The sequence below is a fragment of the Arvicola amphibius genome, chromosome 12, assembly GCF_903992535.2.
Source record: "Arvicola amphibius chromosome 12, mArvAmp1.2, whole genome shotgun sequence".
In the NCBI taxonomy this organism is placed as follows: Eukaryota; Metazoa; Chordata; class Mammalia; order Rodentia; family Cricetidae; genus Arvicola; species Arvicola amphibius.
This window is the reverse complement of record NC_052058.2, coordinates 58652059-58679395: the sequence shown is the minus strand read 5'-3', so window position 1 is coordinate 58679395 and position 27337 is coordinate 58652059. Positions and strand designations below refer to the sequence as shown.

Sequence of the window (27337 nt, the reverse complement as noted above, 5' to 3'; positions counted from 1 at the left end):
TGAGCTGTGGTCACTGTGCAGGAGTGAGGTAGGGGAGTGTGAGGCTTTCAGCTCTGGAGCTGCAAAGATATTTGACTTATTGGGAAGTCAGCTTATACTTAGAGCTGCAATAGGACAGCTCTGGAGGGGTAGAGCTGGAATAAGATAGTCTGGGGGCTGGAGTTGCAAAAGGACTGCTTAGTCCTGTAGGGAAAGGTGTCCTGACTTGTCAGGAAGCCAGACTACATGAAACTGGGTGTAGTGGGGAATGCGCTCCCCATAGGATATAGCAACCCAATTCTTCTGGAGAGCTGCCTCAGCTAAACTGTGCTCTGTTCCTCTAAAGAAATATTCTAGCAGAGCTCTCTGCTGCTTCTTCTTCTTCTTCTTCTTCTTCTTCTTCTTCTTCTTCTTCTTCTTCTTCTTCTTCTTCTTCTTCTTCTTCTTCTTCTTCTTCTTCTTCTTCTCCTCCTCCTCCTCCTCCTCCTCCTCCTCCTCCTCCTCTTCTCCTCCCCTCCTCCTCCCTCTTCCTGTCCTACTCCTCCTCCTCTTCCTCCTCCCCCTCCCCCCTCCCCTCCCCTCCCCCTCCCCTCCGTCTCCCCCCTCCCCCTCCCCCCTCTCCCCTCCTGCTCTTCCTCCTCCTCCTCTTCTTCTGCCTAAGTTGTTACTTCCTTTGGTAACACTCTGCTAAAGAGAAAGCTCCTGTAGAAATGTAGAAATCTCCTCCAGCTCCAGGGAAAAGTTGTTACTTTTTCTACTCAGCTTTGCTTAGCTCTCCTAAGAGAGAGTCTCAGCAATATTCTTCTGTTCTGTTCTGCTCAGCCTTGTTCAATTCCGGAATGTGACCATCTCAATGAGGTTTTTCAGCTCAGTGCCCTAAGGGACTTCCAAGCTAGGTTCTGCTGTTCTGCACTGGTGAATGAAGATCGTCACCCCAGACTCTTTTGAGAAAAAGATTTATTTGGGAAGGAGGAATCCAGAAGAGTGCCTGCCTCTACCAGGGGTTGGGAGTAAAGGACAGCCCCCAATGGAAATGGCAGAGAGGCTTATATAGAGCATCTGAGGGGCAGAGTTTTCCCCTCTCTCTTCTTAGGATGAAGAGGGGTTGATTAGTTTTCCCTGCTCAGTGATTGGTTAGTTTAGTTGATCAAGGGCAGAGAAGGCTCTGATTTCAGAGTCAAACTCTGTTTCTTTCGTTGGTCCTTTTTAGCCTTTGGCTCTCGTCTTAGGACCAGGGCACATTTCTCTCACTGGCTCTGATTGTCAGGACAAAGTGTGTTTCTTTGGTAATGGTTTTAGAGTCAGGGCATGTTTCTTTGGGTCTGGGTTCAGGGCTAATGGTGTTTCTTTCCCTGACTCAGGTCTCAAATCCAGGTTGTGTTTCTTTCACTGGCTCTGGGTTCAGAGACAGGGTGCTCAGGTATTGGTTTGTTTCCTGCTCCAGTTGGCTCTTTGACCCTACAAATGATCCTCTGTTTCTGGAAATTTCTGAAAATTTCACTCACAGCGAGAAAAGCATAGGAGACTGTTAAACAATATTCGTGGGAGGACGTGCCCTCTGGATTTTGGTTGGATTCAGCCACTGGGGAATATTGCCAAGGGATTGATTAGAGAAAGAGACTTTGTTCCCTCAGGTTTTGATTTTTGGGGTCATCATGTTTTGCCCTTATGGTCTGGCTAAGGGCTACTTACTGCAAGTGCTTGACGCCTCTTTCCATGGAGGCATTTTTCATTTTAGTAATTGCTTTCTTCCTTTACTTCTTTAGGGTCCAGGAAAGTAAGCTCATTGTTGCCAGTCTTGGAGGATAGGTATTGCATCATAATTTTCCTCCACTGCCTGCATCTTTTAGCTTGATCTCTATATTAAAACTTCACAGACTGGTGAGATGGCTCAGCAGGTAAAGGTACTTACATTGAAAGCATGGCCTACTACATTCCATATTTTGAACCCACAAAAATGTAGGAGGTGACCCACTGTAGCAAGCTTTTGATTGTCTTTATCACATGTACCATGGCACACATATGCCCCTTCCATGTTATGTGCACACACATATCCACCACAATAAAAATAAATACAAAAACTCCCAAAGAAGTCAATTAGAGTTCCATCTTGTTTCTAGCAGGACTTTGTTAGAAATGTCATCATAGGTTTATTTAGAACAACCTTAGGTAGAGGGGCAGACTCTACATTAGAAAGCAATATGCCATGAAAGTACTGAGACCTAGTAGAAAGTCCTGGAATTTTGGTAAGAGATTCCCGGAAATAAACTTGGAAGATATGATGGGAAAGACAAGAGGCATACACAAGACACTTGTGGTAGAACTGTTGTGACTTGATGCAGCCCTCACAACCACTGATATCAAACCTCAGCAACCAGGAACTAGGTATCTCAGCCACTTCCCATCACTACAACAGAATATGCGAAATGAGTAAAATAAAAGAATTTTATTTTGCTCACGATTTGTGAGGTCACAGGTTTCAAGGCCATAGTGGCAGCTTCTGGTGGGCAATTTGTACTGTGTCCTTACATGGTAGAAGGTTGAAGGGCAAATAAATGCACAGAAATGCAGCCTTGCTTTATGACAACCCAAACTATGAAAACTGACCCGGTATTTGAGAGCAGAACCAATCCATTCATGAGGGTACCCCAGATACTTCCTCCAATGTCACAGTGAGGACCAACTCATGGATGCTGGGGGATGTACCACAGGGCACGGCTAGGGAAAACTCTTCCTTGCAGTTTGACTTGCAGCAATTTAGGAAAAAGTGAAGATTTATAGAAAAGTATAAGAGAGGCAAGTAGGAGAGGTGCCCCCCAAACTTTTAAGTAACGTGACAGAGTGGCAGTCTCAGGGGACTTAGGAAGAGTCCGAGTTTTTAGTGGTTTTATGGTCCTGTCCCACTGGGTCAGGATGGCATTTCTGGCTCCATCCCATTTCCCAGGGCCCATTAGGCGGTATTGGTAAGGGGAACATGGTCCAAAATAAACTTCCCAGGCTAGTCTTGGATCCGTGAGTAACAGAAGTAGGATGTTGGGTTTTGAACCTATGCACCGAGCGATCTCATCCAGGTAGGAAATGAAGTCGAGTACACCTTCTCTAGCATCTTTAATCACACCGCTATGGGCAAAACAGAGAAGCAATATTCATCAAGCACACCCTGGTCTACATATCTTGAGTCATAAGATTTACTCATCACTCTACCATTTTGTTACTGCTACGTTAGATCAATCTTTGTTTTCGGAACACTTTTCTATGTTGATAAGAATGAGCAAGAGGGCGTGTATTTAGCAATATAATATATTGGTGAGGGCAAATTTGTTATAGAAAGTAGAAAGGAAAGCATTTAGGAAATCATCTTGGGGAGTTTGAGCATGACATGAGGCTTAAGTCATGTCTGTCTAAACAAGATGTTGTCAGTGAATGAACAGGATCAGAAAGCATTTCATATATAGACAAGGAAAGGAAGAGTCCCAGCTAGTGGGTGAAGTGGGGGCTGAGGGTAAGGATTACTTGTGTTGAGAAGCTGAAGCCCAGCCTAGAAAACATCACAAAATGTTCATATACAGACAGCACAATTCTATGATGATATTTTACATTCCAGGCCAGGATGAGGCCATCTGGGAGTGAGACTGAATTTTGGTGCTCATCGAGTTTAAGTAGTGAAGAAGATGAGACCAGCGAATCTTGCGAGGTGGGGAGTAAAAGCATACAGACTGGATTTCCTGTGCGGGGGGGGGGGCAGACAGACAGGGTCCCAGGTGCAAACCACAGGTAGTTGCACAGAGTTACTACTGTTTTCCCACAGCGAGCTCTATTCTTCTTCATACCTTTTAATGAGCTGCTCCTTTCTCGTGGCTTCGGCCATCAGTTTCTTGGATGGAGGGATGTTACAGAGCCCTGTGAGCAAGACCAGAAGCGACAGGAAAGCCATTAACTTTTCTTCTTCATAAGTTCTGCATCCTCTCATTTCTGGCCTCTCTCTGCTCCTACCTTGGAGGTTGGCGTGGAACCACACTACACAGGGAACTTCCTGGAGGGGAAATCCTGTTAACTCGGGACCTTCTTTGCTGGTTCCCAGAGGAGGGTCCAGGGACCCATGCTCAACTGTGCCACCTACACCAGTCATCATGTCTGCTCCAGCAGTTGCTGGAGTTCTTCCACACCCACTGCCACGTTCCCCCTTCTTCCTCTCATCATAACCTACATTATATTGTGTAACACTCCTGTGTGGTTCTTGTGTGTGTGTGTGTGTGTGTGTGTGTGTGTGTGTGTTCAATACATTTGTTGTTTAAAGGCTGACATTTAGAGCCCCACTTTCTTAACCCTGCAAGGTCAACTGTGTTAGAGGAGGTAGTTTTCTTATTGGGAAGTTTCCTGTTGGGCAGTGCTCAGCCTCAGAGGTGCTTTCTCTGGCATGCTGTGAGGACCATCTCTGTTGTAATGTGATCCAGGAATTTATAGTAACTAGAAAACTGAGTGCTTGTGAGAATACTCTAAGAGAACCAGTGTCTCATGACCTTAGTTTCTTCAAGGCATGGAATTGTTCTTGGAATTTGTTTTCATGCTCTTCCCAGGTGTAGTGGATAGGAGTAAGTTTCCTTCAGATGATCCCTGGCTGTTTTAATTAAATGTTTAAATAATCCTTTATATGCTTTTTGGACAAAAGTTTTGTTTCCTTTTTTCTTTTTTCTTTTTTGCCACATATCATATGGCTGGTCCTTGTGATTGCATACAGCTTGAACTCGTGAGAGCTTTACTCATATGACCTCTCTCTCTCTTTCACACACTCTCTTTCTCTGTCTTAGTTTTTGAAACATGCTTTCTCTGAGTTAGCTTTGGCTATCCTGGAACTTGCTCTGTAGACCTGACCGGCCTCAAACTTGGAGTTTTGCCTACCTCTGCATCTTGAGTTCTGCGATTAAAGGCTTGTCACACTACCACCAGGCACATGTGACGTTTCTTATCTCTTAGACTATAACCTGTCTGAGGCTTTGAATAAAGCTGGCATGTGACATTAGTCTGCCTTATGATGGAGGAGTGTCTATGTGTTACTTTCATTATTAATAAAGAAACTGCCTTGGCCCTTCCAGAGAACAGAAAATTTGGTAGGTGGAGTAGACAGAACAGAATGCTGGGTAGAATGCAGTGGGGAGATGCTTCAGGCAGTTGCCATAGCAGTCACTATGCTTCTCCTCTCCGAGATGGATGCAGGTTAAGACCTCTCCTGGTAAGCAGGCACCTCGTGGCGCTACACAGATTACTAAATATGGGTTAAAGGAAGATGTGAGAATTAATCAATATGAGGCTGAACCTAATGGGCCCAGCAGTGTTTTAAAAGAATACTGTTTCTGTGTAATTATTTTGGGTAAAGCTAGCCGGGTGGCGGGACACAGCTCCGCAGCTCCATCTACAGATTGGCGCTCCAACGTGATAGACTAAATCCACTTAAAAACCTGAGAGAGCTTTAAATAAAGGAGAGAGAGAGTTTAGCACAGCTTTTTTGCTGTTTGCTAGGACTTGCCGTAGACAGATTTCCTGTTTCGGCAATAGCGGCAGAGAAAAAGCTGAGTCATTTTAAAATGCGGCTTCCTGGGGCTGTGCCGCCAGTACATACTCTGGCTTTAAAGCATTTCAATGTCTTTTATGGACTGGATGTTTGTGTGCCCGCTAGGGATCGGAAAGAAAGTACTCTGAGACCATGCCAATGCCTCGATGTTCCCTTCCTGCACCTGGGCAAATGGCGGAATCAGGCTTAGGTGAGCATGGTGGATTTCTGCCGCCATACAGAGAGATGTTTTCAGACTGTGCAGTACTCTGCGTCAGATTTGGCTGTAACTTGGATGAAAAGTTTTTGTGCCGCACGCTCAGTCTCAGAGTTAAAGTGCTGAGTGCGGCTCCTACCTGGCGGCCCCAGAGCTAGCAGAAAATGGTACATCCTCCATTTTGAAATTGGAGAGAGGTGGAGCCAACCTCCAGAGCAGCCCGCGGCTCTGCAGCTCAGAGGTGCAACCAATTCAGAATCACAAGCGGCTCCGCCATGTTGGACTGGGCGTGGCAAGCTCACAGTACCTGTTTTTGACCCAGGAATGTCACAGCTTAGAGTCTTAAGTGCTTAGTGATTTAAAGGCGCAAATCAAACATGTTTCTCGATAGTAAAAAAAAAAAAATACAGATTCACAATAGGATAGATTCAGACATAAAAGACTTTTAAATGAGTCACAATGTTGGATGAATGTACGTAGGCTTGAGAGAGAGAAGAAAAAATATAGAAAATAAAGTTAATGCCTCAAAAAAAGGGTAAAGTCTTTAAAGAGACAGAATAAAGTAAAGTGATAGAGTGAAAATAAGCCACGTAAAAATGGAAAATTCACAGAGAGTCTGGATTATGTATATTATTTTGTTTTCTTTAGAGATTTTGACTGTAAAGGAGCTAATTACAGAGAGACATTTCATTGTATGGGCTGCTAAGCTGATGAACCTACATATATGTTCTAAAGGTATCTTGACTTCAGAACTTGGATCTAAGGATATCATGCTTTGGAAAAGAGTTTCTTCTTTTGTTTTCACAGAGGATGAGACTCTGTGGATTGCTTCTATCCCAATATGGTATGATAGACCACGACCTCCTGAAAGGTTGTTATGAACACCTTCAAAAATTACTTCACTCAACTGCCAACTGAGATGAACCTAGCAGACAGGTTATACCATGAAAGACCTAAATAACAGCACCCCCATTCAGCAGGAAGCAGTTTGGAGAGAAAAAACTGCGCCCATTTTCCCAAATATTGTTTATAAATGTTCTTTTACATTTAAAGGGGGAGATGATACAGATATGAATAATTTACATTGGTATAAATTTTGCCTTATTGATAGAAATTTAAGGTCTATTTTGTTATATGTATATGTATTTCTGATACTGATTAATGTATTGTGATTGTGTAGTTCATTTAAAAATGTAATGTATATCGGTTATTAATGGATAATCATTGATAATAGTTAAGCTTGTAGTCATGTTAGATTTTCTAGATATGTAGAGATATATTTCAGTTAGATAGACATTCTTCATGTCTTTCAAAGGCTACAGAATATGGCATTTAAATGTTTTAATAACTTAGGGCTTTTCATGACAATGAGACACGTCTGCTCCTGGCAGCACCAATCTACTTCAAGAAGAAGATGGGCATCGAAGAGGATCCTTATGGAGTTGGATAGCCATTTGGGCAAGAAACTGCTTTTGCCTGGACTGTTGCATAAACTGGACACAAAGAACCCACAGAGAGAGGACTGATGAACATGCCTAAAGGTGAGATGATTCTTTGGGATTCCTGATTCATGAAAGAGTCTGCAAGACAATCTGTAGGACACAGCAGATACTGACTGAACTGTCTTTGGAATTTCCTGCTTTATGGAAATGTCTACTGGACACTATGGGCCTGAAGGCCGAAGATGGATGCCCCAACGGTACAGAGGAACTTTGGGTGACTGTCCAGGCAGCGAGTTGTCTCTGTCATTTCTAGAGTTTGAAAGTTGCATATTTCTTGTTAACTTAGGTAATATTATATCCTTCTGGAGTCTTTGATGGAGTTGAAGAATAAATAGATTGTTATAGCTTTCTTTAGTTATGATAAAAGATAAAATAGATCTAAATATTGTAACTGTAATTCTTGCTTGATAACTGTTTTGTTACATGTAATTTTACTATGTTAAAGTTAAAGCCTTTTTTGTTTAAACAGAAAAAGGGGAAATGATGGAAGAGTGTCTATGTGTTACTTTCATTATTAATAAAGAAACTGCCTTGGACATTTAAGAGAACAGAAAATTAGGTAGGCGGAGTAGACAGAACAGAATGCTGGGTAGAAGGCAGTGGGGAGATGCTTCAGGCAGTTGCCATAGCAGTTGCTATGCTTCTCCTCTCCAAGATGGATGCAGGTTAAGATCTCTCCTGGTAAGCAAGCACCTCGTGGCGCTACACAGATTACTAAATATGGGTTAAAGGAAGATGTGAGAATTAACCAATAAGAGGCTGAACCTAATGGGACAGGCAGTGTTTTAAAAGAATACAGTTTCCGTGTAATTATTTTGGGTAAAGCTAGCCAGGTGGCGGGACACAGCCCCGCAGCTCCATCTACAGCCTTATTTATTGGCTCCATCCTCCCAAGTGCCACCACTTCTAGAGAGGTGATAAGCCTCCTTCTTAGGACAGTTGCAGACCTTGAACCCTGTCCCTGCTCATTTTAATTTTAGCCTATTCTCATGGACTCTGACCTTTCTCCCTCTAGTGGCCCAACTCCCAGCATCTAAAATCTCATTCTGTCCCTTTGGTTTTTGTGAAGCTTTACTCGGACCTACTTTATGTAAAGAACTTTACCCTTAGGTTTCCTTACTGGCCTCAGACTACTCGTGACCCTGGTAATCCACCCTGTCCATCCTCCTATTCTGGCCAGCCCTGCCTGCTTGGTACCAAATGTCAACCCTAATGTGTGTTGCATTATCCTCAGAGTAAGGTGTGACACATCTCTGTGCTGGGTTTTCTGCCAGGGTTTTGTTATCTTTTCAAAAACGAACAAGACTGTCTACTGAGCTGCTTGTTGGTAGCTCTCCGATGGACTGTGCAATTACTTACGTGGTATGAACCAATCCTACTGTGTCTTTCCAACTGTATCATATGAATAAATATTTTACAGCTCATTGTGCACAAACAACATTAGGTACTAAAGTGTCTTCTGTGGTTTAATGTATTTGGATAGTGCTGTAAAAGGGCTTTAATTGCCTTTTAAATAATACAAATTTTTGATAATTTAATGAATGTTTGTGATTCCTTTCCTGCAATATAAGGATCTCATAAGATTATCTTATCCTCTCCTTCCACTCAAATAGGATTTTTGTAGTCAGGCCTTGTGGTGCAGCCCTGTGATTTGAGTTGCTCAAAGTCTGAGGCAGGAGGATCACAAGTTCAAGAAAGCTTGAAAATTTTAGTAAAAGCCAGTATCAATCAATCAATCAATCAATCAATCAAATTTGTAATGAAGCTCAGTGGTACATTGTTTGCCGGGAAAATGCAAGGCTCTGTGTTCAAACTCCAGCACTATAAAACACATATTAAACAGAGCTACCAACAGAGTCAAATAAATAAATACAAATTGAATATTTATTAACTTAAGGAAGCACAGACTGCTTTATAAAATACTTGGTTTTTTATGTACATGAGAACCTGCCTATATGTATGTGCTGGATCCCTTGAAATTGGTCATAATTTGCCATAGAGGTATTGGGAACTGAACCTGAATTTTTTTGGAAGAACGTTCTGTTTTCTTAGCCTCTGAGTTAATGCTTCAACCTAAAGCATGGGTTTTCAATTCAGATTGTTGTCTATTGCAATTACAGTGTGAGATTACTGGTGACTGTTTTTGTTTATGAAGGTTATCTGTTTGGTCCCAATGTGAATGCTGTTTATATTGAAAAACAACACAACTGGAGTTCTTTAAAATGCTTGCCAACTTAACTGGTGTTGTAAGATGCCAATAGTAAGAGCTACTGTTATTGCCTAGTGGACTTTCAAGGCATGTCAAGTACTCTGCTAATTGCTTTGTAAAAAAGTACCCATTTAAAAAATCCTTAAAAAAATACTATATAGATGAAAGACCTGAGCTCTTAAGAGATCTTTACAAAGCTAATAAGTTTCAATCTGGGACTGGACGCCACAAGCTGCATCTCCATGACCTTTAGCTTCTTGGAGCAATAACAGACAAGGAGTAATGCCCAAGATCAATTTTTTATAAGCTTGTGTGAACAGTTATGAGACAAGATAGACAGACAGGGAAAATTATGTGGGCATGGGATCTGGTTGAAGCCTTTCACCAGATCAGAATCAAGAATTCCCGCACAATTAACAATGGCTGTGAAAGTTACTTTTCTGAAAAGCCATGATGTGTGTACCTTACTTTGTCCCGAAGAGCCTTGTTTGATAAACTCCAGGCCTGCTTCATACTGGCTTATCTTGAAGTTCTTTCTGCCGTGAAGCCAAGGATTTTTCGATCCCTGCTTGTAGGTCTTTGGGATTGAGAGAGTAGCTTAGGCTATAGGCCTTAGTGTGGGGCAGTGTTTCTGCTCTACCCCACCTGATAGCCACTCTCTCGAGACCTCGAATTTCATTGCAGGATGTATTATTTCAATGTCATTCTTTGGAAGGAATATAATATTTTGCTTTTAGTGACAAAAGGCAAGACTGAACTAGAGTAGAATGGGATCTTTAAACTTCAGTTAATCTAAAACATTTGATCAGCTCTGTTGTGTAATTTCATTCCATTCACAGAATCAGCATAGCTTACCTTCAGTGGGATGGAATGACAAACACACCACATATAATGTCACACTCATATATGATTAATTGCTCATTAGTTAGCTTCTAGTATTTTATGTTACTTTTGCTCATGTCTGTTTGACAAGGTAAATGGTAGGACAGTAACTTTAAGATTCATTTGATGCATTTGTGTTTAAATAGAGCAAACATACCTTTGAATACTCTTGTAGCCCACCGTGCTTGGAGCTCTGTGCCAGCTAAGACGGACCCCGTAAGGGTGATCATGCCAATAATGGCTAATGTTGTTCTCTCCAAATTTGGGGGAAAGACTCGCTTGTATAGCATGATCCTCTTTGTACAAAGGCTTTTGAGAGGTTCTTCAAAAAAGGGAAAAGAAAATTCATATCCTGTACAGAAGATCACTGCATCAATGTTGACTTCTATTGTCCCATCTTCAAAGATGACAGAGGATTCTGTAAAATCCTTGATGCTGGTTTTCATGGTGACTTTCCCACAGAGGATGCAGCTTGGTAGCTCATCATTCACGATAAATTTTGATTCTTTCCTTTGACCGAGAAGAAACATATTCACTTTAGTTAACAAGGGACCTTAGCAAATGACTCTTTCAGTCAGTTTTAAATTATCTACTAAGTCAAGGAAGTGAGTTGACCAGTGTCTAATTTGAAATTGGCAATCAGATAAACAATAACTGTGTTTATAAAACATGCTGTTTCCTTGCTCTTTGTAGAAGGCATGTGGAAAATGACTCCCAAAACTCTATTTGCAATTTTACAGACACACACACACACACACACACACACACACACAGAGAGAGAGAGAGAGAGAGAGAGAGAGAGAGAGACACTAAACATGCATGCGTGCTGAGAGAGAGAGAGAGAGAGAGAGAGAGAGAGAGAGAGAGAGAGAGAGAGAGAGAGAGAGAGAGAGAGAGAGAGAGAAATTGCAGGGACTGGGTTCTTTCTCCTGTGGGTTCTTGGGACTGGACTCGGGTTCTCAGGTTTGACAGCAGGCAACTTTATCCCCAGGCAGTGAACCAGCACTTTCTTTTAACTCAGTCCACTGAAATTCACTTCTAGAGCAGTGCTTTTGTTTCTTTTTCTTCCATTTTTTCCTTTTCCACTTAGGAGACTGAACAAGGGCCTCACGTATACCAGGCAAGTGGTTTACCACTGAGCTATACCCATAGCACAGAAACACTTAAAGTATAGATGTAGAATATACAACTGAAGATTTGATGATCAGCTTGGGGTTCCATATCACCCAGGCCCCCCAAAGTTATATTAGGTCAAGAGAAATCAGTAGGAAACTATTTGTGTAAAATAAAAACCATTAACCTCTTTACACAGATGGCTAATGTCATCATTATATAATCACATCAGACACATAGTCTTTATAAAACTGACAGAGGTCACACTGTCAACAGCCACTTGCCTTCCTTGTACTTTAAAATAGATGTTGCTTAAGAATATTTGAGTTAGGCATATATTATAATCACATTTAATGACATCATATGAATTCAAAGTTCTTTTTCTTCCCAATACATAATTCTACATAGTAGTATATTAAGAAATATTATGTCAGGAACTCCTGCTTTCAGGAATTATTTCAGAAATTCCCACCTCTAACCACAGTCAGACCAGACATTTATTGTCACATACAGCGAGAGTCAACTGTCTGTGGTCACTGATGCTGCACACACTGCATTTCTGGGTGGCAGCAGTTTCAAGAAGCCTCAAAGCCAAATCAAATTTCAAGTTGGAAATGAATTTTTCAACCTTACTTTTATTCTAGCATTGTGACTTTACTACTGTTGTTACTAAACAGAGAATATACCTGTTTCAAGAACTGCTGTGGAGCTTTATGGGCAATGTCCCAGGGAAATAAGCTCGTGGCAGGAGGAACTAGGACAGTGCCGTGTAAGACAGTGTAGTTATGGAACATGTAAAGTTCTGTAAATACATGTAAATACAGAATGAGGAATGCTGATTTAAAACTCCCCATCAGAAATCCCAATGAGACTGACAATGAGATGTGCACTTGCTCTCTCCAGCTATAATGGCTATTGCTTTTCTGAAAACACGTGGGTGAATATATGGAAGAAGAAGAATACTCGCACTCTTGATGGGAATGTAGACTGTGCTCCATCCAAAACGGAAAAGAGCCTAGAGAGGTTCCAACACCGCCAATAACAGAAACTAACCAACCCCCCCCAAAAAAAATCCAAGGCTAGATAGCATCTGTCTATCTCACTTCTGGGTATAAACCCAAAAGTAATAAAATCAGCTTTCCAAAGATATGTCTGCCTGCCTGCCTGTTTTAACTGTGGCATTATTCACAATAGGTAAGGTACAGTCAGCCTCAATAATCACCAACCAATGCATGAATAACAGTGTCACACACCACACACACACACACACACACACACACACACACACACATCACACACATCACACGAGGGTTTTCAGCCTAAAGACAAGTGAACTCTTCCAGCTCAGAGAAAGGTGAGAGAATTGAAGAGTGTGTTACATGAAGTACATAAAACAGAAAGGGAACTTGTTGCACTTTCATTCCCATGTGTGGAAGCTAAAATCAGAATAGTGGCTACTAGAGGCGGGGAAGATATCAGGGAGAGGAAGGATAGAGGAGAAAAAGGAGGTTGGGTTTGAATAGCAGATGCTCCATGCATGTATGGAACTCCACTGATGTGAACTTTGTATATATTAGTAAAAATGGTGAAAACGAACTGAAGGTTTCCCATGAAATAAAAACTTAAGTACCCTTTTGCAACGCTTAATCCATAATTCTCATGGTTAAGTTGCTTCTGTTTACCCCATTTTATAAAATAGGAAGGCAGAACGTATGCAATAAAATTATTACATCTTCTTGTGAGCATCATATTGTAAGGGTAGCCACCACGTGAAGAGCGGCTTATAACCCAGGCACCACTTCTAGTGCTGAGAAACACCTGGGAAGAAAAACAAGAAGGAGAAACACATATCAAACACCTCGAAGTACTTTTTCTTTGGTATGTTTCAAATTATATTCTGGTTTTCTAACACAGATGACCATATGACCATATATTATTGTTGCTATTATTACACTAAAACACATCACCTGATTTATAGTATCTTCATTATATAATTTTATAATTATGAAAATAGAGTTGTAATATTTGTAGACATCATATGCTTGTCTGGTTATGTGTGTTTGTGGTCTACATGAGTGCAGATATGTGTGAGTGTGTATGTACATATGTGCAGAGACCAGAGGTGAGCCTCTGGTGCCATGTCTCAGGAGTCTACCTGTTTGTTTGTTTGTTTTGAGTCAAGATCTCTCACTTGCACCTGGGGCTCAAATATCAGCTGAGGCTGTCTGTCCAGTGAGCCCCAGGAATCTGCTTCCCCAGTAGTACACACAAGCTGGATTTTTATGGGGTCCCTGAGGATGCAACTCTGATCTTGATGTTTTTGTGGCAAGCGTTTATTTGTGTGACTAGGCTAGCTCTCTAGGCTCTGATCTGGAAATTTTTTTAAACATATTTAAAACATAATAGAAAATTAAAAGGTTTAAGAAAAGCAATTGTAACCAAATTAAATATAAACTTATTCTTTGAGATCTAATAGTTTTCCCATAATATATGCATGTGAACTAGATCTCTAACTTGTGAGTTGTTCAGTATTTCTAGCACCAGGCCAAGCTCTGGGAGTCCAGTAGAAGAGAGGAAGGAGGGAATATATGAGCAAGGGGGTCACGATCATGACGGGGAAATTCTACAGAGATAGCTAAACCAAGCTCATGGGAACTCAGGAACACTAGACCAGCAAATGTGGTGCCTGCATGGGGCTGAGCTAGGCCTCCTTATGTGGGAGGCAGTTGTGTAGCTTGGTCTGTTTGAGGGGTCCCTGATATATCCCTGATTCATGAGCTGTCTTTTTGGAGCCCGTTCTTTATGGTGGGATGCCTTGCTCAGCCTTGATGTGTGTGAGGGGGGAGGGTCTTAGTACTGTCACTACTTAATGTGCCAGGCTTTGTTAACTGCCCATGGGAGGCCTTACCCTTTGGGAGGAGTGGATAAGAGTGAATTAGGGGTGGAGAGGGGCTGAGTAGAAGGAGAGGTGAAAGGGGTAGCTGTGGTTGATATGTAAAATGAATAAAAAAGAAAATTGAATCAACATTTCTAGCTTGTGTATGCATTAAACATATAATAAATACATTTAAAATATTTTTAAAAATGAGTTGCTGTGGTCATGGTGTCTCTTCACAGAAATAGAAACCTTAATATAAAAACATTTGATAAACATCCTTACCATTGGGTTCTAACATAGAGTTTTGATAGATTGGGTTCATTTAAAAGAAAGATGACTAGGTGTTGGTTGCCTGTAATCCCAGAGTTTGGGATTCTGAAGTGAGAAATTAATTAAGGCTTGGTGAGGTTGCATAGTGAGATCCTATTTCATTCACTTGGTTTTTCTGTAGTCCATTGACCATAATCAGCTTCTGTAAAGTGTGTCTCCTGACATGGCAGACCAAGAGTGCCTTTGGGTCTTTTCCTCATTTCCCTCATGTCAGCATAATTTACCCATCGGGAAGGTGTTTATGGTCTTGAGAACTTCTCTGAGCCACTGTTCATGCTGATAAGGGCAGAGACACTGATTGAGAAATAGTGTACCTGGGCTGCTATTCTACTGAGCTCCACTGCGATGTCTGCTCCCGAGTTCCCAAGACCAACCACCATGATGCGCTTGCCCTGAAAGGCATCCGGAATCTTGTACTCTTGGCTGTGTAGGATCTGTCCTTTAAACTTATGGATCCCTGAGGCAAGGGAAGGAGGAAGTTACCTGAAATATTTAAGCTATAATTCTGCAGTACACAATGATAGGGAAATCCTAGAGACAGATACACGTTGCTTGTATCACTACTCAAGGAAGAAGACATGTGAAGAACATGTCTTTTGGGAATTTGATGAGCCCATGTACGGATCTCTTACAACCTGCCTTGTTAAAAATACTGATAACTGCTGGAGAGATGGCTCACGATGGGTGAAGGCGCTTGTTGATAAGCCTGAGAACCTGGGTTTGATTTCCAGCAACTAAATGGTGGAAGAAGAGAACAGACTTTTACAGGTGGTCCTCTGGCTCTGTATGGACACCGTGGTGTGAACACTGTGAATATGCATGAATATAATAAAGGTTGTGCAAAATAAGCCCATGGGTAATATCATATCAAATGGGGAGAAGGTTGAAAGCATCGCTTATGTCTGGGGCAGAGCACAGATGCCTGTGATTACCACTTATCAGTGTGCTACTGGAATTCCTAGCTAGAGCGATAAAGGAGGAGAAGGAAGAAAAACATTCAGTTTGGAAAGAAGGATGTTTTCATTGTTGGCACAGAAGATGATTTTATATACAGAAAATGCAATGGATTCCCCTCAAACTCCCTTAAGACTCATTAATTAAGCAAAACTATAGAATACTAAACCAGCATACAAAAATCAGTATTATTGTTGTATATCAATGGGAAATGATCTGATATAGAGATAAATAAAATAATTCCCTTTATAATAGCTACAACAAAATAGCCTGGAATAAATTATTTTAAAAGGTAACATATAAAAATATTGATGAAGAGTCATTGGAGGGGGCAGTCCATCTGAGTTCAATCCCTGAGTTCAAACCCAGATAGCATTTAGAATATTGCTTCTTGAGAAATTATGGGTTGAATTCTCACTCGATTCCTATACATACTTTTTGAATAAAATATTCCATTTACTTGTGATTGATTTTTAAAAATATCTCCAAGAGATGGCTCATTGAGTAACAGTGCTTGTTATGTAGTCATGATGACCTGAGTTTGGATCCTAGCATCCATCTAGAAAGATGGATTGTGGCCTCACTCATGCCTGGAACCCAGGTGCTGTTGGAGGTAAAGACAGGATGCTTCTGGGGTTTGCTGGTTATCAGCCTAGCAGAAGGGCCAGCAAGAGACGCTATCTCAAAGGACTAAGGTGGCAAGTTATAGAGCAGAAGACCCAACATCTTCTTTTCACCTCTGTGCATCTGCACACAGGCACCTGTACACTCGTTTGTATGCCACACTACAAATACTGTGATCACAAACACATATAAAAATAACAGAAGAAAAGAAAACTTTACTTACTAATCTCTTCCAGGGTCAGTAAGAAAGCACAGACTAGGAGCAGTTTTATTACATTTTAGTAATCCTCACTTCCCTAATTTTTATTTATCACATCTGAATTCGAGTAGATGTCAGCTTTTTAGATAACTGATTAGGACCTCAAAGACAAAGGTTTACCAATTATAAAAATGTTACAAAGTATGTGCCCAACTGTTTTCAAAGGAGATTTCAAAACATCCTGATCGGAGAGGTGTAACAGGTAATTTTAAAGAGTGAATTCATTCATTTAAATATATCATTTCTGGTTTGCTTCCTTTAAAAATTACCTGTCCGGCTTCTGCATTCTCTTACTTCAAGGTTTTGAATCATAGACCAGCCCTGATTCAAATGACCTCCTCAAATTAAAGCTTCTTAAAAATGACAGATCTGATATTTTATGTTTTAGTTGATCACTGTATTGAAGTGGACATGTATGATAAGGCTTCAATCACAGTGTTTATATTAGTACATAAATAGTAAAACTATACACAAAACAGGACTTTTCCCACTCAAAATATTTTGTGCCTGTAATTTCATAATTGCTGATGTGTTGGGGAAAGCCAGGAAAGCAAACTCTCCTCCACCATACTTTCTGTGTTGAGGGTTGTAGTCACTTCTTCCCATTGGGTTTCTGAAATAGAATCATTACTTTATTCTCAAGAAAACATTCTAAGTTTTATCCTAAATGCGACTGTGGTAGTTTGAAAAGGAATGACACACAGACTTGTGTTTGAATGCTTGGCCCATAGGGAATGGCACTATTAGGAGGTGTGGTCTTGGTGGGGCTTTATTGGAGAAAGTGTGTCACCATGGAGGCAGAGTTTTATGCTCAAGCTCTGTCCAGTATGGCACATAGTCTCCTGTGGCCTGTGGATCAAAATGTAGACCTCTCATCTCCATGTTCAGCATCATGTCTGCCTGCACGCCACCATGTCCCCCCATAGTCCACTGTGATGATAATGGACAAATCCTCTGAAACTGTAAGCTAGTCCCAATGGAATGTTTTCCTTTGAAAGAGTTGCCATGGTCATGGTGTCTCTTCACAGCAATAGAAACCCTAAGACAGAGAATTTGACATTCAGAGGAGAAATCAGGAAATTCAGGATTTTAATGATCTGATTAAGGAACAGTGAGGAAATTACGTATCTAATTCTTATCAAGAGAAAAAAATAAAAGAAAAGTTTGTTCATCTCATTTCCATTAGATTGCTGATGAGGCCAGCTTCCATTCATGAAGTTCCCATAACCCAAGCCATCTTACCTTAAACCGGATATATTTCAGGAGGTCAAAGTGCTCGGCAAATTCCCTGAGATACTCCCAGAATTTCTTGTGGTCCATGAAATTGGGGTAATATTCTTGGTATGGGAAGTCACTGTAAGATGACATTTCCTTACAGACATTTGTCACTAGTGACCTGTAGACTCTGGTCATTCCGTCATTGGAAGTTTCCTGTAGTGGAGGTATATTGGCATTGTATTTATAATTTTAAAGAGTTCAAGAAAACTGAGAATTGGGTGCCCATGCTGTCATAAAATGCGTCACAGTTTCCCTCATTACACTCTGTTCATATTTGCTGATTGCATTCTTTCCATTGCCATTAACATATCAAAGATTCTAATTTTAAGAACAAAATCCAGCTCCCTTATTAACCTTTTCTCCCTTCCTGCCATCTCAACCACCAGAAAAGATTCAGCATACGCTGGTAATCTCTGCTTAATCCTGTATTCCTTAGCCTATTCTCTGGTCTTGATTTCTATCACTCAAAAACAAAACAATGAAAACTTCTCCATTCTAGGCACCAATGAACTTCATATGTCTGAGGTCAATCTCCATTTCCTTCTCAAGTTTCTTCTTTCCCTGTCCCTTTCTGCTAGAGGCCTTCTCGAACTCAGGGGTTTGCAGAAGGTAATTAATTGTTGGGGCCCACAGCACTGGTGATGTGAATCTTAGAGCCTCTTATACTGCATTTCAAGATCCTCTTTACTGTGTCTGTTCTCTTTCTCAACTATGTGGAGGGTGGTGGGGGTCCTTGCCTGTTTTGTGCACCATTGTATCATGCGACATGATAAATACTTTCTGAATGGATGATCCCTCTATAAGATATGAACAGTGTCTGGGAGTTGGGGCACTTCTACTTTACTCCAACTTCCTCTTCACAAGTGTGTAATCCTCTCCTTCTTCACCAAGACTGTCCATCTTGCAGGATGTGGCACTCTGCAACCTTTAGAATGTACAAGTCCAGAAACCATCACAAACTATGATGATATTATATTGATAACAGATTCCACTCTTTTTCCAGGTCCTTGCCTATGCCTTGCCAATTCCTAAGGTTCCTTACATCTCAGACAACATCCCACACAGGGTTTATCATGGCACCACACACATTTAGCTTGACGCAGTGAGCTCCTTCTGTTTGGATCACCAAGTGAGCAGAAACTGCATGTGACTGGATCATGATTACTGGGCTAAGAGGATGGGAACTACGCACGGCAAACTTCCACAGTCCCCCGAAGTCATCGCTTCTCTCAAAGCAGGTGGGTTCCAGGTCTTCATCTAAGCAACACTTGATAGAGGAGAGGCCACTCACGCCAGCTCCGATCACTGCGACTTTCTTGACCATGGTATGCTCTGGGTGAAGGTCAAGGAAAGCTTTGAATGGTAGAGTCAGAAGAGAATGCTTGACAGAGGACTCAACCTATATAGTGTTAGAAATACTCCTATTTACTCTGGGGGTGAAAGTTTAATTATAGTTTGATTAAAAATGACAGGTTCTGGAATTGGGCCATTTTATTTAAAAAGTGGTCTTCCCTCTATTTAGTTGTGTGACCTTGGACTTGCTCTCACCTTGCTTTTCTCATCAAGAATGGGGGTGATGGTGAAAATCACTAGAGTTTTTGTGAAGGTTAAATGACTCGTATTAGTACACGTGTTACTAGCAAGTGCTCAATGAAACCCAGCTGTTGTTTTTATTACTGAGTTTAGTTAGTACATTTTACCCAGTGGGACTCCTATAGCCTCTCAGTATTAATGGAACTTTTCACTCTCATGTTGCTTTTCCAAATATTCTCCTAGAGGGATGGCTCAGTGGTTAAGAATACTTGTTCTTCCAGGGGACCTGGGTTCACGTCCCTGCACTCACAGGATGCCTCACAACTGCCTTTAACTCCAGTCCTGGAAGATCTAATGTAGTCTTCTGCCTTCCTCCAGAACCTGTCTCCCACATTTCACATACATAAATGCAGGCAACAGGCTCATATATACAAAATAACAAAATAAACAAGGTTTTAAAAGTAAAATAAAGCTAATAAGTCTAAAGAAAATATTTTGAAATACACAATATACTTCTATGCTTGCTATGTAAAACAAGCTTATAAATTAACAATAAAAAAGGAAATTTGTATGAGGAAAGAATCTATTTTTCAATAAAAGGGAAAAATAATAAGACAAAAATACCAATTGGGGAAACTGAAGCGGTGGGCAATTTATACAAGGAAACCATAGCATTAGTCAAGAAGTACATAAAAACCTGTTCAATCAAGCCTGAGGTACAATTTTCCAGCTTTCAAATATGAAGTTTGAAGAACGGAGCTATGTTTCCTAAGTTAATACATACACCGCAGTAGAGCAAGTCTGCATGCACCACTCAGCATCATGGAATTTGCCTTGTGGGACCAGGAGCACACGTGTGTATGATGCCCATGGGTCCAGCAAAAGAAACCCAGCGCTCCTTACTGCTGATGTCTGCATTGCTCTGTGAGACAGTCTACCCACAGGTGAGCGTCTTGTGGTTGCACCAGCATGGGCATGCTGCTGAGCTGAAGGCTTGAGGTATCCTGCGATCCTGTCACTGAGGCTCCCTCTCCTCTCTGCTCAGGTTGGAGGGATTTCTCAGGGCTTTCTGTTCCAAACATACCAGTGTTCAACTCTCTGTGTGGTTGGGTGTCTCCATACCTGGCTCATTGTGCATTTCAAATCTGTACCTCTCCATTTCTACCAAGTTCATTTGTGAGTCTTTTACTTCAGAGTGAGTTATGGTGAAAAGAGAACAGATCTTAGAAGCAGCAAAACAAGGTTTGAATTTGGCTACTGAATAAGAATTGTGGCAGATGCCATGGCCCTCCTCTCCAAGATAGACGCTGGTTTGACTCATGCTGGTAAGCCACAGTCAAGTGGTGATACACATTAATAGAAATGGGTTAATCAAGACTTGAGAGTTAGCCAATAAGAGGTTAGAGATAATGGACCAGGCAGTGTTTAAATGAATACAGTTTCTGTGTAATTATTTCGGGGATAAGCTAGCCAGGCAGCCGGGAGCCGGGTGGGATGAAAAGCAGGCCTGCTCAGCCTGCCGCCACTCTTCATTACTGCAAAGAATGGACCCATAGGCCCATATAAATGAATGTTCAGTTACCAGGGAGTGGTGCTATTTGAAAAGATTAGAAGGATTAGGAGCAGTGGCATTGTTAGAGGAAGCATGCCACTGGGGTGGGCTTTGAGGTTTCAAAAGCCCATGCCGAGCCCAGAGTGTCTCTCTCTCTGCTTGTGGATCAGGGTGCAGTTCTCATCCACTACCTGTATGCTGCCCTGCTCCCTGCCATGATAATAATGGACTAAGACTCTAAAAGTGTAAGCAAGCCCTCAATTAAATGCTTTCTCTCATAAGAATTTCCTTGGTTGGGTGGTAGTGGTGCATGCCTTTAATTCCAGCACTCAGGGATGCAGAGGTCGGCAGATCTCTGTGAGTTCGAGGCCAGCCAGTCTACAGAGTACGTTCCAGGACAGCCAGAGCTACACAGAAAAAATCTGTCTTTAAAAATGAAATTTAAAACAAAAAAAGAGTTGCCTTGGTCATGTTGTTTACAGCCATAAAAGAGTGACAATAGCAGATGCTGGAAAGTTATTGGACTCGCCTCCCAAAACAACAACAAGTACACCAAAACACTCACTGGTAAAATAAGAAAAATATCTATGTTAATTGACTGTGTAAACAATATCATATTATTTACATAAAAGGACCCATCATAAAATATTTACTTGCTGTTCATTCCTTCTACCCTTTATCCCTCGGAGAGGTAGCTTCTGGAAATTGCAAACATGGCAATCATACCTGTGGATTCTCTTGAACAGAGAAGGACACCAGGAACAAAACGGCCTTCACCAAGAAGAACACTTGAACTGCTTGGCCGCTAAGAGTAGGTCTGAAGCGGTCAGATTTCTGCTCTGCTCTGTCTTTCAAAGACACAGAAGAAGTGGTTGTTGATTAAATTGGTCAAGTTGAAAGTATGCGAGTAGAACAGACTACAGCAAAGGAATCTGGCTACTGCTCTGCCCTGGGGACATCTCGGTGCAGGGACTGAAGGGACTGAGCTGAGAGTGGAATCCTAGTGAGAGAGCCTCAGAGATTAGATCTGAGAAATAAAGTCTTAGAGAAAATGAAAGCAGTGAACCAGGCTGTGGCATGACACTACAAGGAGAGAGGCAGACATACAGACGGCACATGTGGTAGGTCCTGTCGAGCAGCTGGCTCTGGCAAAAATCCTGACACAATGTCTTTTGCCCAGTCTGGAGTGGACCATGAGATAAAATTGGACCATAGCACCAGTCTTTCTAGTGCTGATCATTAGCTGATCATAGAGACACATCTGTACACTTCAACATTAGCATTTGAGCGCCATGATCTTCTGATAGTGGTAGCCATTTGAAAATGTGCTTTGTATCAGTAAGGGAAGGTCATAAGGAAGATGGAGATGGAGAGATCTGAATTCTGCTTCGGTTTCTGCCTCTAACCAGGTATGTAACCTTGCCCAAAATTCTTGAAAAGGTACAGTTAAAGTAGTTTTCTATTTCTGTCAAGTTTGGAAGTATCATGTCTGAGACAAAATTACTCATAAAATAAAAACAAATCCACAAGAAAGGAAGGAAAGAAGGAAGGAAGGCAGGAAGAGAGGAAAGAAGGAAGGTACTAAGGAAGAAAGAAAGAAAGAAAGAAAGAAAGAAAGAAAGAAAGAAAGAAAAAAGAAAGAAAGAAGCAACACAACCCTCAAACAAAGCAAAAACCCACTAAACAGCCAAGGAAAATCCAGAGCCAACAATCAGTTATGAATTTTAACTTGAAGGGCTAAGAAAATGTGCCATCTCTGTCAATTGTAAAAACACTAAAACATGAGAAATACTTGTATTACTCTCTGGCTGGGAGACCTGAGTTTCTGAATTTGGACCTTTGTACAATAGCAAAACCCCACCTCATACCTGTCCGACCAGCAAACAGTTCTGAGATGTGGAAAAACACAGGTGACAGCAGATGGCAGAATCGACTAGGGTTTCTAGGAAATGGCCATTTGATGGTGAGCTAAGCCAATTTACTGTCACTGTGCTTGCCTGGGTTTTTTCTATTTGGGTTTCTAAGGGTTGTTCACTGCTGTATCATCCCGAGATCAAAACAAATAGACTAGGATCACTGAAGGACCCATGGCTGTGACTGTCACGGGGCCTTCCTGTTGGATGGCCTCCTCCAACTTTGCTCTACTTTCTGTCTCTTCAACATTATTGTGCTAGCGTCAGTCCACAGCCTCCAGGAGCAAAGCACACTCCTGCAAAAACACACTCTCCGTTCAACATCTGCACAAACAGTTTTTGGAAAAATTTCCTCTTGAAGGCAAAACAACCCAGGACACTTACCTTGCAAGCACAGAGCAGATTCTAGGATTTAAAGCCAATAGTGGGAAGTCAAGGGTAGTGTTTGTTTTATGACACGAGGAAGAAGCTTCTATCCGGAGCCTTGTCTTAAGAAGAGAAAAGAGTGCTGACTTTGATTGAACTCTTCTCACTTCAACACAAAAGCCACTTGCTTCTTCTACCGTGCTGTTGACAACAGGGAGTTGTGTTAAGAGAAACTTGACACTTCCGCAATCTCGGTGGAGGTCTGAGTGACAGCTAAGAGTGTAACTTTCAGATTGGAAAGGACGGAGTCCCGCCCCTTTCCCACACCCTCCTCAGGACAAAAGCTAAAATTTCAAGGCACTGAAAGACCATGCTGTTATCATTGCTGACTTTGGAGAGTGTCAAACTCCCATCCTTTTCAGCGACACCCTGACTTCATTCTCTGTCTTAATTACATATTTTCATTCTTGGAGAATTTTTATATGTATTCAATGAAATATGATCAGATCCACTCACTACTTCCTGCTAACGCCACTCATCCTCTCAACACATTCCAACACAATGGCTTCAGTTTTAGTCTGATAACTAGGAACACTTAGTACTACTGCCCATATATGGATGGTATGGGTTCATTGACTGGAGCTTGGGAAACCTACCAGTGGCTATTTGATTCTCCTCTTAAACCAACATCGGAGCTATGAAAATAAAAGGAAAGAAATAAAATAAAAAGAATAAAATCATCCAGGCCACCACATTCTTCTATGCTTGGTGTTCTTTCTCTCTCGCCCTCACTTCCTTTCTTTCTTTTATGAGATAGGGCTTTTCTGTGTAACAGCCCTGGCTATCCTGGAACTCACTCTGTAGACCAGGGTGGCCTCGAACTCACAGAGATCTGTCTGCCTCTGCCTCCCGAGTGCAGGGATTAATTCATGGCCACCGCTGCCTGATGCTTGGTGTTTTTTTATCTCAAGGTTTGTGGTCTTGACTTTCAAGATTCCTGAGTGGGTGTGTACCTCAGATTGGATCAGCAGAGGGGGCTGGTAAAAACTGAGGACATAAAATACTTTCTAGGCATTCACCTGGTCTCAGCAAGAACAACTGATGAAGGAGCAGCGGTTCTAATACCAAGGAACCAGGGCTTGTTCTTCCTCTCAGTGGCTGGAAGTCACCAGAGTGATGGTGTCCTATCTAGGTTTGTTGTTGAAGGATGTTCTCCACCATGGCTCATTGATCATTTTCTGAACCAGAAGTCATATATGCAAACAATGGAAGGAGTCAGGAAGGCAACACGAATAGAGGTGGACAGATAAGACCCGACTGGGAAGTCCAGTGGTCTGCTCAGTTTAACTAAATGCTGTCCTTTGGGATAAACAGCCCAATATCTCAAGGCTCTAGACTCATTTCTTTCTTCTGTTTGAGACAGGGTTTCTCTATGTGCTCTGTCTTTTCAACCTTTCAAATTTGCTGTCCCCTTGTGTGAACTCCCCAGAGCTGAGATTATAATTACCCGGCCCCATCTGTGGTGTTTTAGCAGCAAGACCTAGCTGTAAACCCCTCTGTGGTTTCTGTGAGCAAGCACCACTTATCACAGGGGGATTTGCCTTGGGAAACCAGGAGAGCCTGTGTGTATTTTGCCCATGGGCCCAGCAAGAGGAACCTAGCATGTTCATTCCTCATTCTGGTATCTGCACCGCCCTGAGAGGCAAAGTGTGCCTACAGCTGCAGGTCTGGCTTGGGAGCCAGGGTGAGTGTGCTGCTGAGCTCAGGTGTCATGTGATGCTGTCACCAGGGCTCTCCTTCACCCTCTGCTCAGGCTTACTGTTACACCATTAGGTGGGTTTGGGAACTCTGTCCCTGTGAGTTTGCAACTTGCCTCACAATGTGGTCAGAATCACCAGGTATAGACACAAAATAGGCTTACTGAGTGAACGGAGCAAGGAGAGGTTCTGAGTCCTCAGACCTCCCGGACTCCACGGGTTGCAGTGAGCGATTTCTCAGGCCTTCTGGTTCCAAACTCACTGGTGTTCAGCCTATTGTGAGGCTGGGGTGAGGGTGGGGTCGGGGGAGGTGGACTCCTGGCTCATTATGTTTTTCCAAATCTGCAGCTTTTCCATTTCAACTGAGTTTATTTGGGAGTCTCTCAGTTTAGAGTGAGCTAGGGTGAAAGGAGAATAGGCCTCAGAAGTAGCACACAGGGTTTAAACTTTAATTCTGACTAATCTTTGGACCCAAAGAAAATCAGAAAACCACTCTGAGATGCAGTATTCGCCTAAGGGGGGGAAATACCCCAAAGCTGAGAATGGTGGTACAGAACCCTTGTCCCTGTCCACATTGTCTGAAGTTAAAGGACTGTAGTGCATTTGAGACCAGTTTTGATTACATCGCTAGTACCAAGCCAGACACAGCTACAAAATAAGACTCTGCCTCTTAAAACTCAATGAAAAGCAAAAATGGGAAAAGAGAGAAAAAAACCCACATCAAAGGATTATGTATTAAATAAAGCGCTAAGCACAAGAATAGCTAGCTACTTGTTGTCCATTCTCTCTCTGCTCCTTTGCCACCTCCTGCCCTTTCTCCTCTCTAGAAAGAGTATCTCAGAATGTTTAACATGGAATGGGAAAACAAGCAGGCACACAGCTGTAGACTCCGTGACGTTGAGGAGAAAGCATGGATCACTTCTGTGCTGACTGGTTGTGTGTGTCAACTTAACACAAACTAGAGCCATCAGCGAGGGAGGAGCCTCAGTTGAGGAGATGCCTCTAAGAGATCCAGCTGTGAGGCATTTTCTCAATTAGTGATCAATGGGGGAGGGCCCAGCCTATGGTGAGTGGTGCCATCCCTGGACTGGTGGTCCTGGGTTTTATAAGAAGGTAGGTTGAGCAAGTCAGAACAAGCAAGTCAGTAAGCAGCTCCCCTTCAGACCTTTGCATCAGCGCCTAACCCGAACTCTCCCTGTAGACCAGGGTGGCATGGAACTCACAGGGATCTGTGAGTTCCTGTCTCTGTCTCTTGAGTGCTGGAATTAAATGCATGTACCACTACCACCTTGCTTGACATTTTTATTCAAACTACCACAGTTACTGTTCGTGCATGGCCAAAGATTGTGGGGATTGTATAACATCCTGGGCATTTGATATTCATGAAGAAGGAATTGGGATTTTTCTGGAGAAGAATGGAGATCCTTTGTGGCAGGCAGACCTTCACCACTTCGGGAAAGTTTTTGCTCTTGTAATCCTGGAGATTGAACCCAGAGCCTCACAATGCTATATGGGGGCTCTGTCACTAAGATACACCACTAGCCCTTTCAAAAATTATTTAGAGACACAGTCTCACTGTGCTACTCATTCCGGCCTCTGGCTTCAGCCTCCTAAATGGTTGGGATTACAGGTATGTGCCGCTACGCTTCACACACTTTGTGGTCTCTGTTCACATGTGTAAGTTCATCTGAAATCCAGAGGACAGCCTGGGGTGGTAGTCTTCAGTTGCCATCCTTACCCACTGTCTCCAGTCCTCTAGTGCAAGTCACACTGCACTCCCACCCCACCCCATAGATACCAGGTCGCCTAGGCTAGCTGGCACAGGCAAAGCACTGGTAAATGGTCCTTGTTGTCTTTAGAGGGAGCCAGACTCACAGCCTTCTCAGTGACAGGCACCTAGGCGCCCCACCAAGTCTTTTACTGTGCCTCCTAAGAGCTGTCAAAGAGGGAGAAACTTATTTAGACCACCAGGCTCTTCCATTCTCTTCTATTCCCAGAAATGTCATTTTGATTTTCAGGATTCACAAGAAATTCGAGTGGGTGTGTCCCTCTGGATCAGCAGAGCGAGCTGATAAACTACGTTTGGGAAGACTAGAAATAAATCCTTTTTTTCCCCTAGACATTTGTCTGGGTGTAGGAAGAGTAACCGAGGAACTGGCAGTAATAATACCAGGGAACAAGGGCTCATTCTTATTTTCCCTCAATGAAGCCACCATAGTGATGGTGTCCCTTCTAGGCTTTCTGTTGAAGGATGTTCTCCACCAAGGCTCACTGATCATTTTCTGAACCAGAAGTCAGAAATGCAAACACCTGGAGGAGTCAGGAAGGCAACATGAATAATGGTGGACAGATAAGACCTGACTGGGAAGCCAGCGGTCTGCTCAGTTAATCTAAATGCTGTCCTTTGGGAAGAGAAGCCCAATACGCTGAGGCTTTAGTCTCA

The 27337-nt window shown here is 42.2% G+C and overlaps 3 protein-coding genes across 6 annotated transcripts in view; all 3 read right to left on the bottom strand.

Annotated features, from left to right (window-relative positions):
* Positions 1 to 23419, bottom strand: part of LOC119827355 (dimethylaniline monooxygenase [N-oxide-forming] 4-like) — a 47176-nt gene extending 23757 nt beyond the window's left edge. For all 4 annotated transcript variants that reach the window (XM_042056034.1, XM_042056037.1, XM_042056036.1 and 1 more), the window contains exon 1: positions 23156 to 23419. The gene's annotated coding sequence lies outside the window, so the exon portion shown is untranslated. The remainder of the gene's footprint in view (positions 1 to 23155) is intronic.
* LOC119827123 (dimethylaniline monooxygenase [N-oxide-forming] 4-like) lies at positions 2849 to 15692 on the bottom strand. Its single transcript, XM_038348562.2, has 4 exons — positions 14973 to 15692; positions 13081 to 13268; positions 10495 to 10847; positions 2849 to 3879 (listed from the first exon to the last, which is right to left on the bottom strand). The coding sequence occupies exons 1-4, from the start codon at positions 15036 to 15038 to the stop codon at positions 3794 to 3796; spliced, it is 693 nt and encodes a 230-aa protein (XP_038204490.2). The 5' UTR covers positions 15039 to 15692; the 3' UTR covers positions 2849 to 3793.
* Positions 17073 to 19992, bottom strand: LOC121677378 (dimethylaniline monooxygenase [N-oxide-forming] 4-like). Its single transcript, XM_042056039.1, has 3 exons — positions 18966 to 19992; positions 17738 to 17926; positions 17073 to 17108 (listed from the first exon to the last, which is right to left on the bottom strand). The coding sequence occupies exons 1-3, from the start codon at positions 19095 to 19097 to the stop codon at positions 17088 to 17090; spliced, it is 342 nt and encodes a 113-aa protein (XP_041911973.1). The 5' UTR covers positions 19098 to 19992; the 3' UTR covers positions 17073 to 17087.
* Positions 23420 to 27337: the final 3918 nt, after the last annotated feature.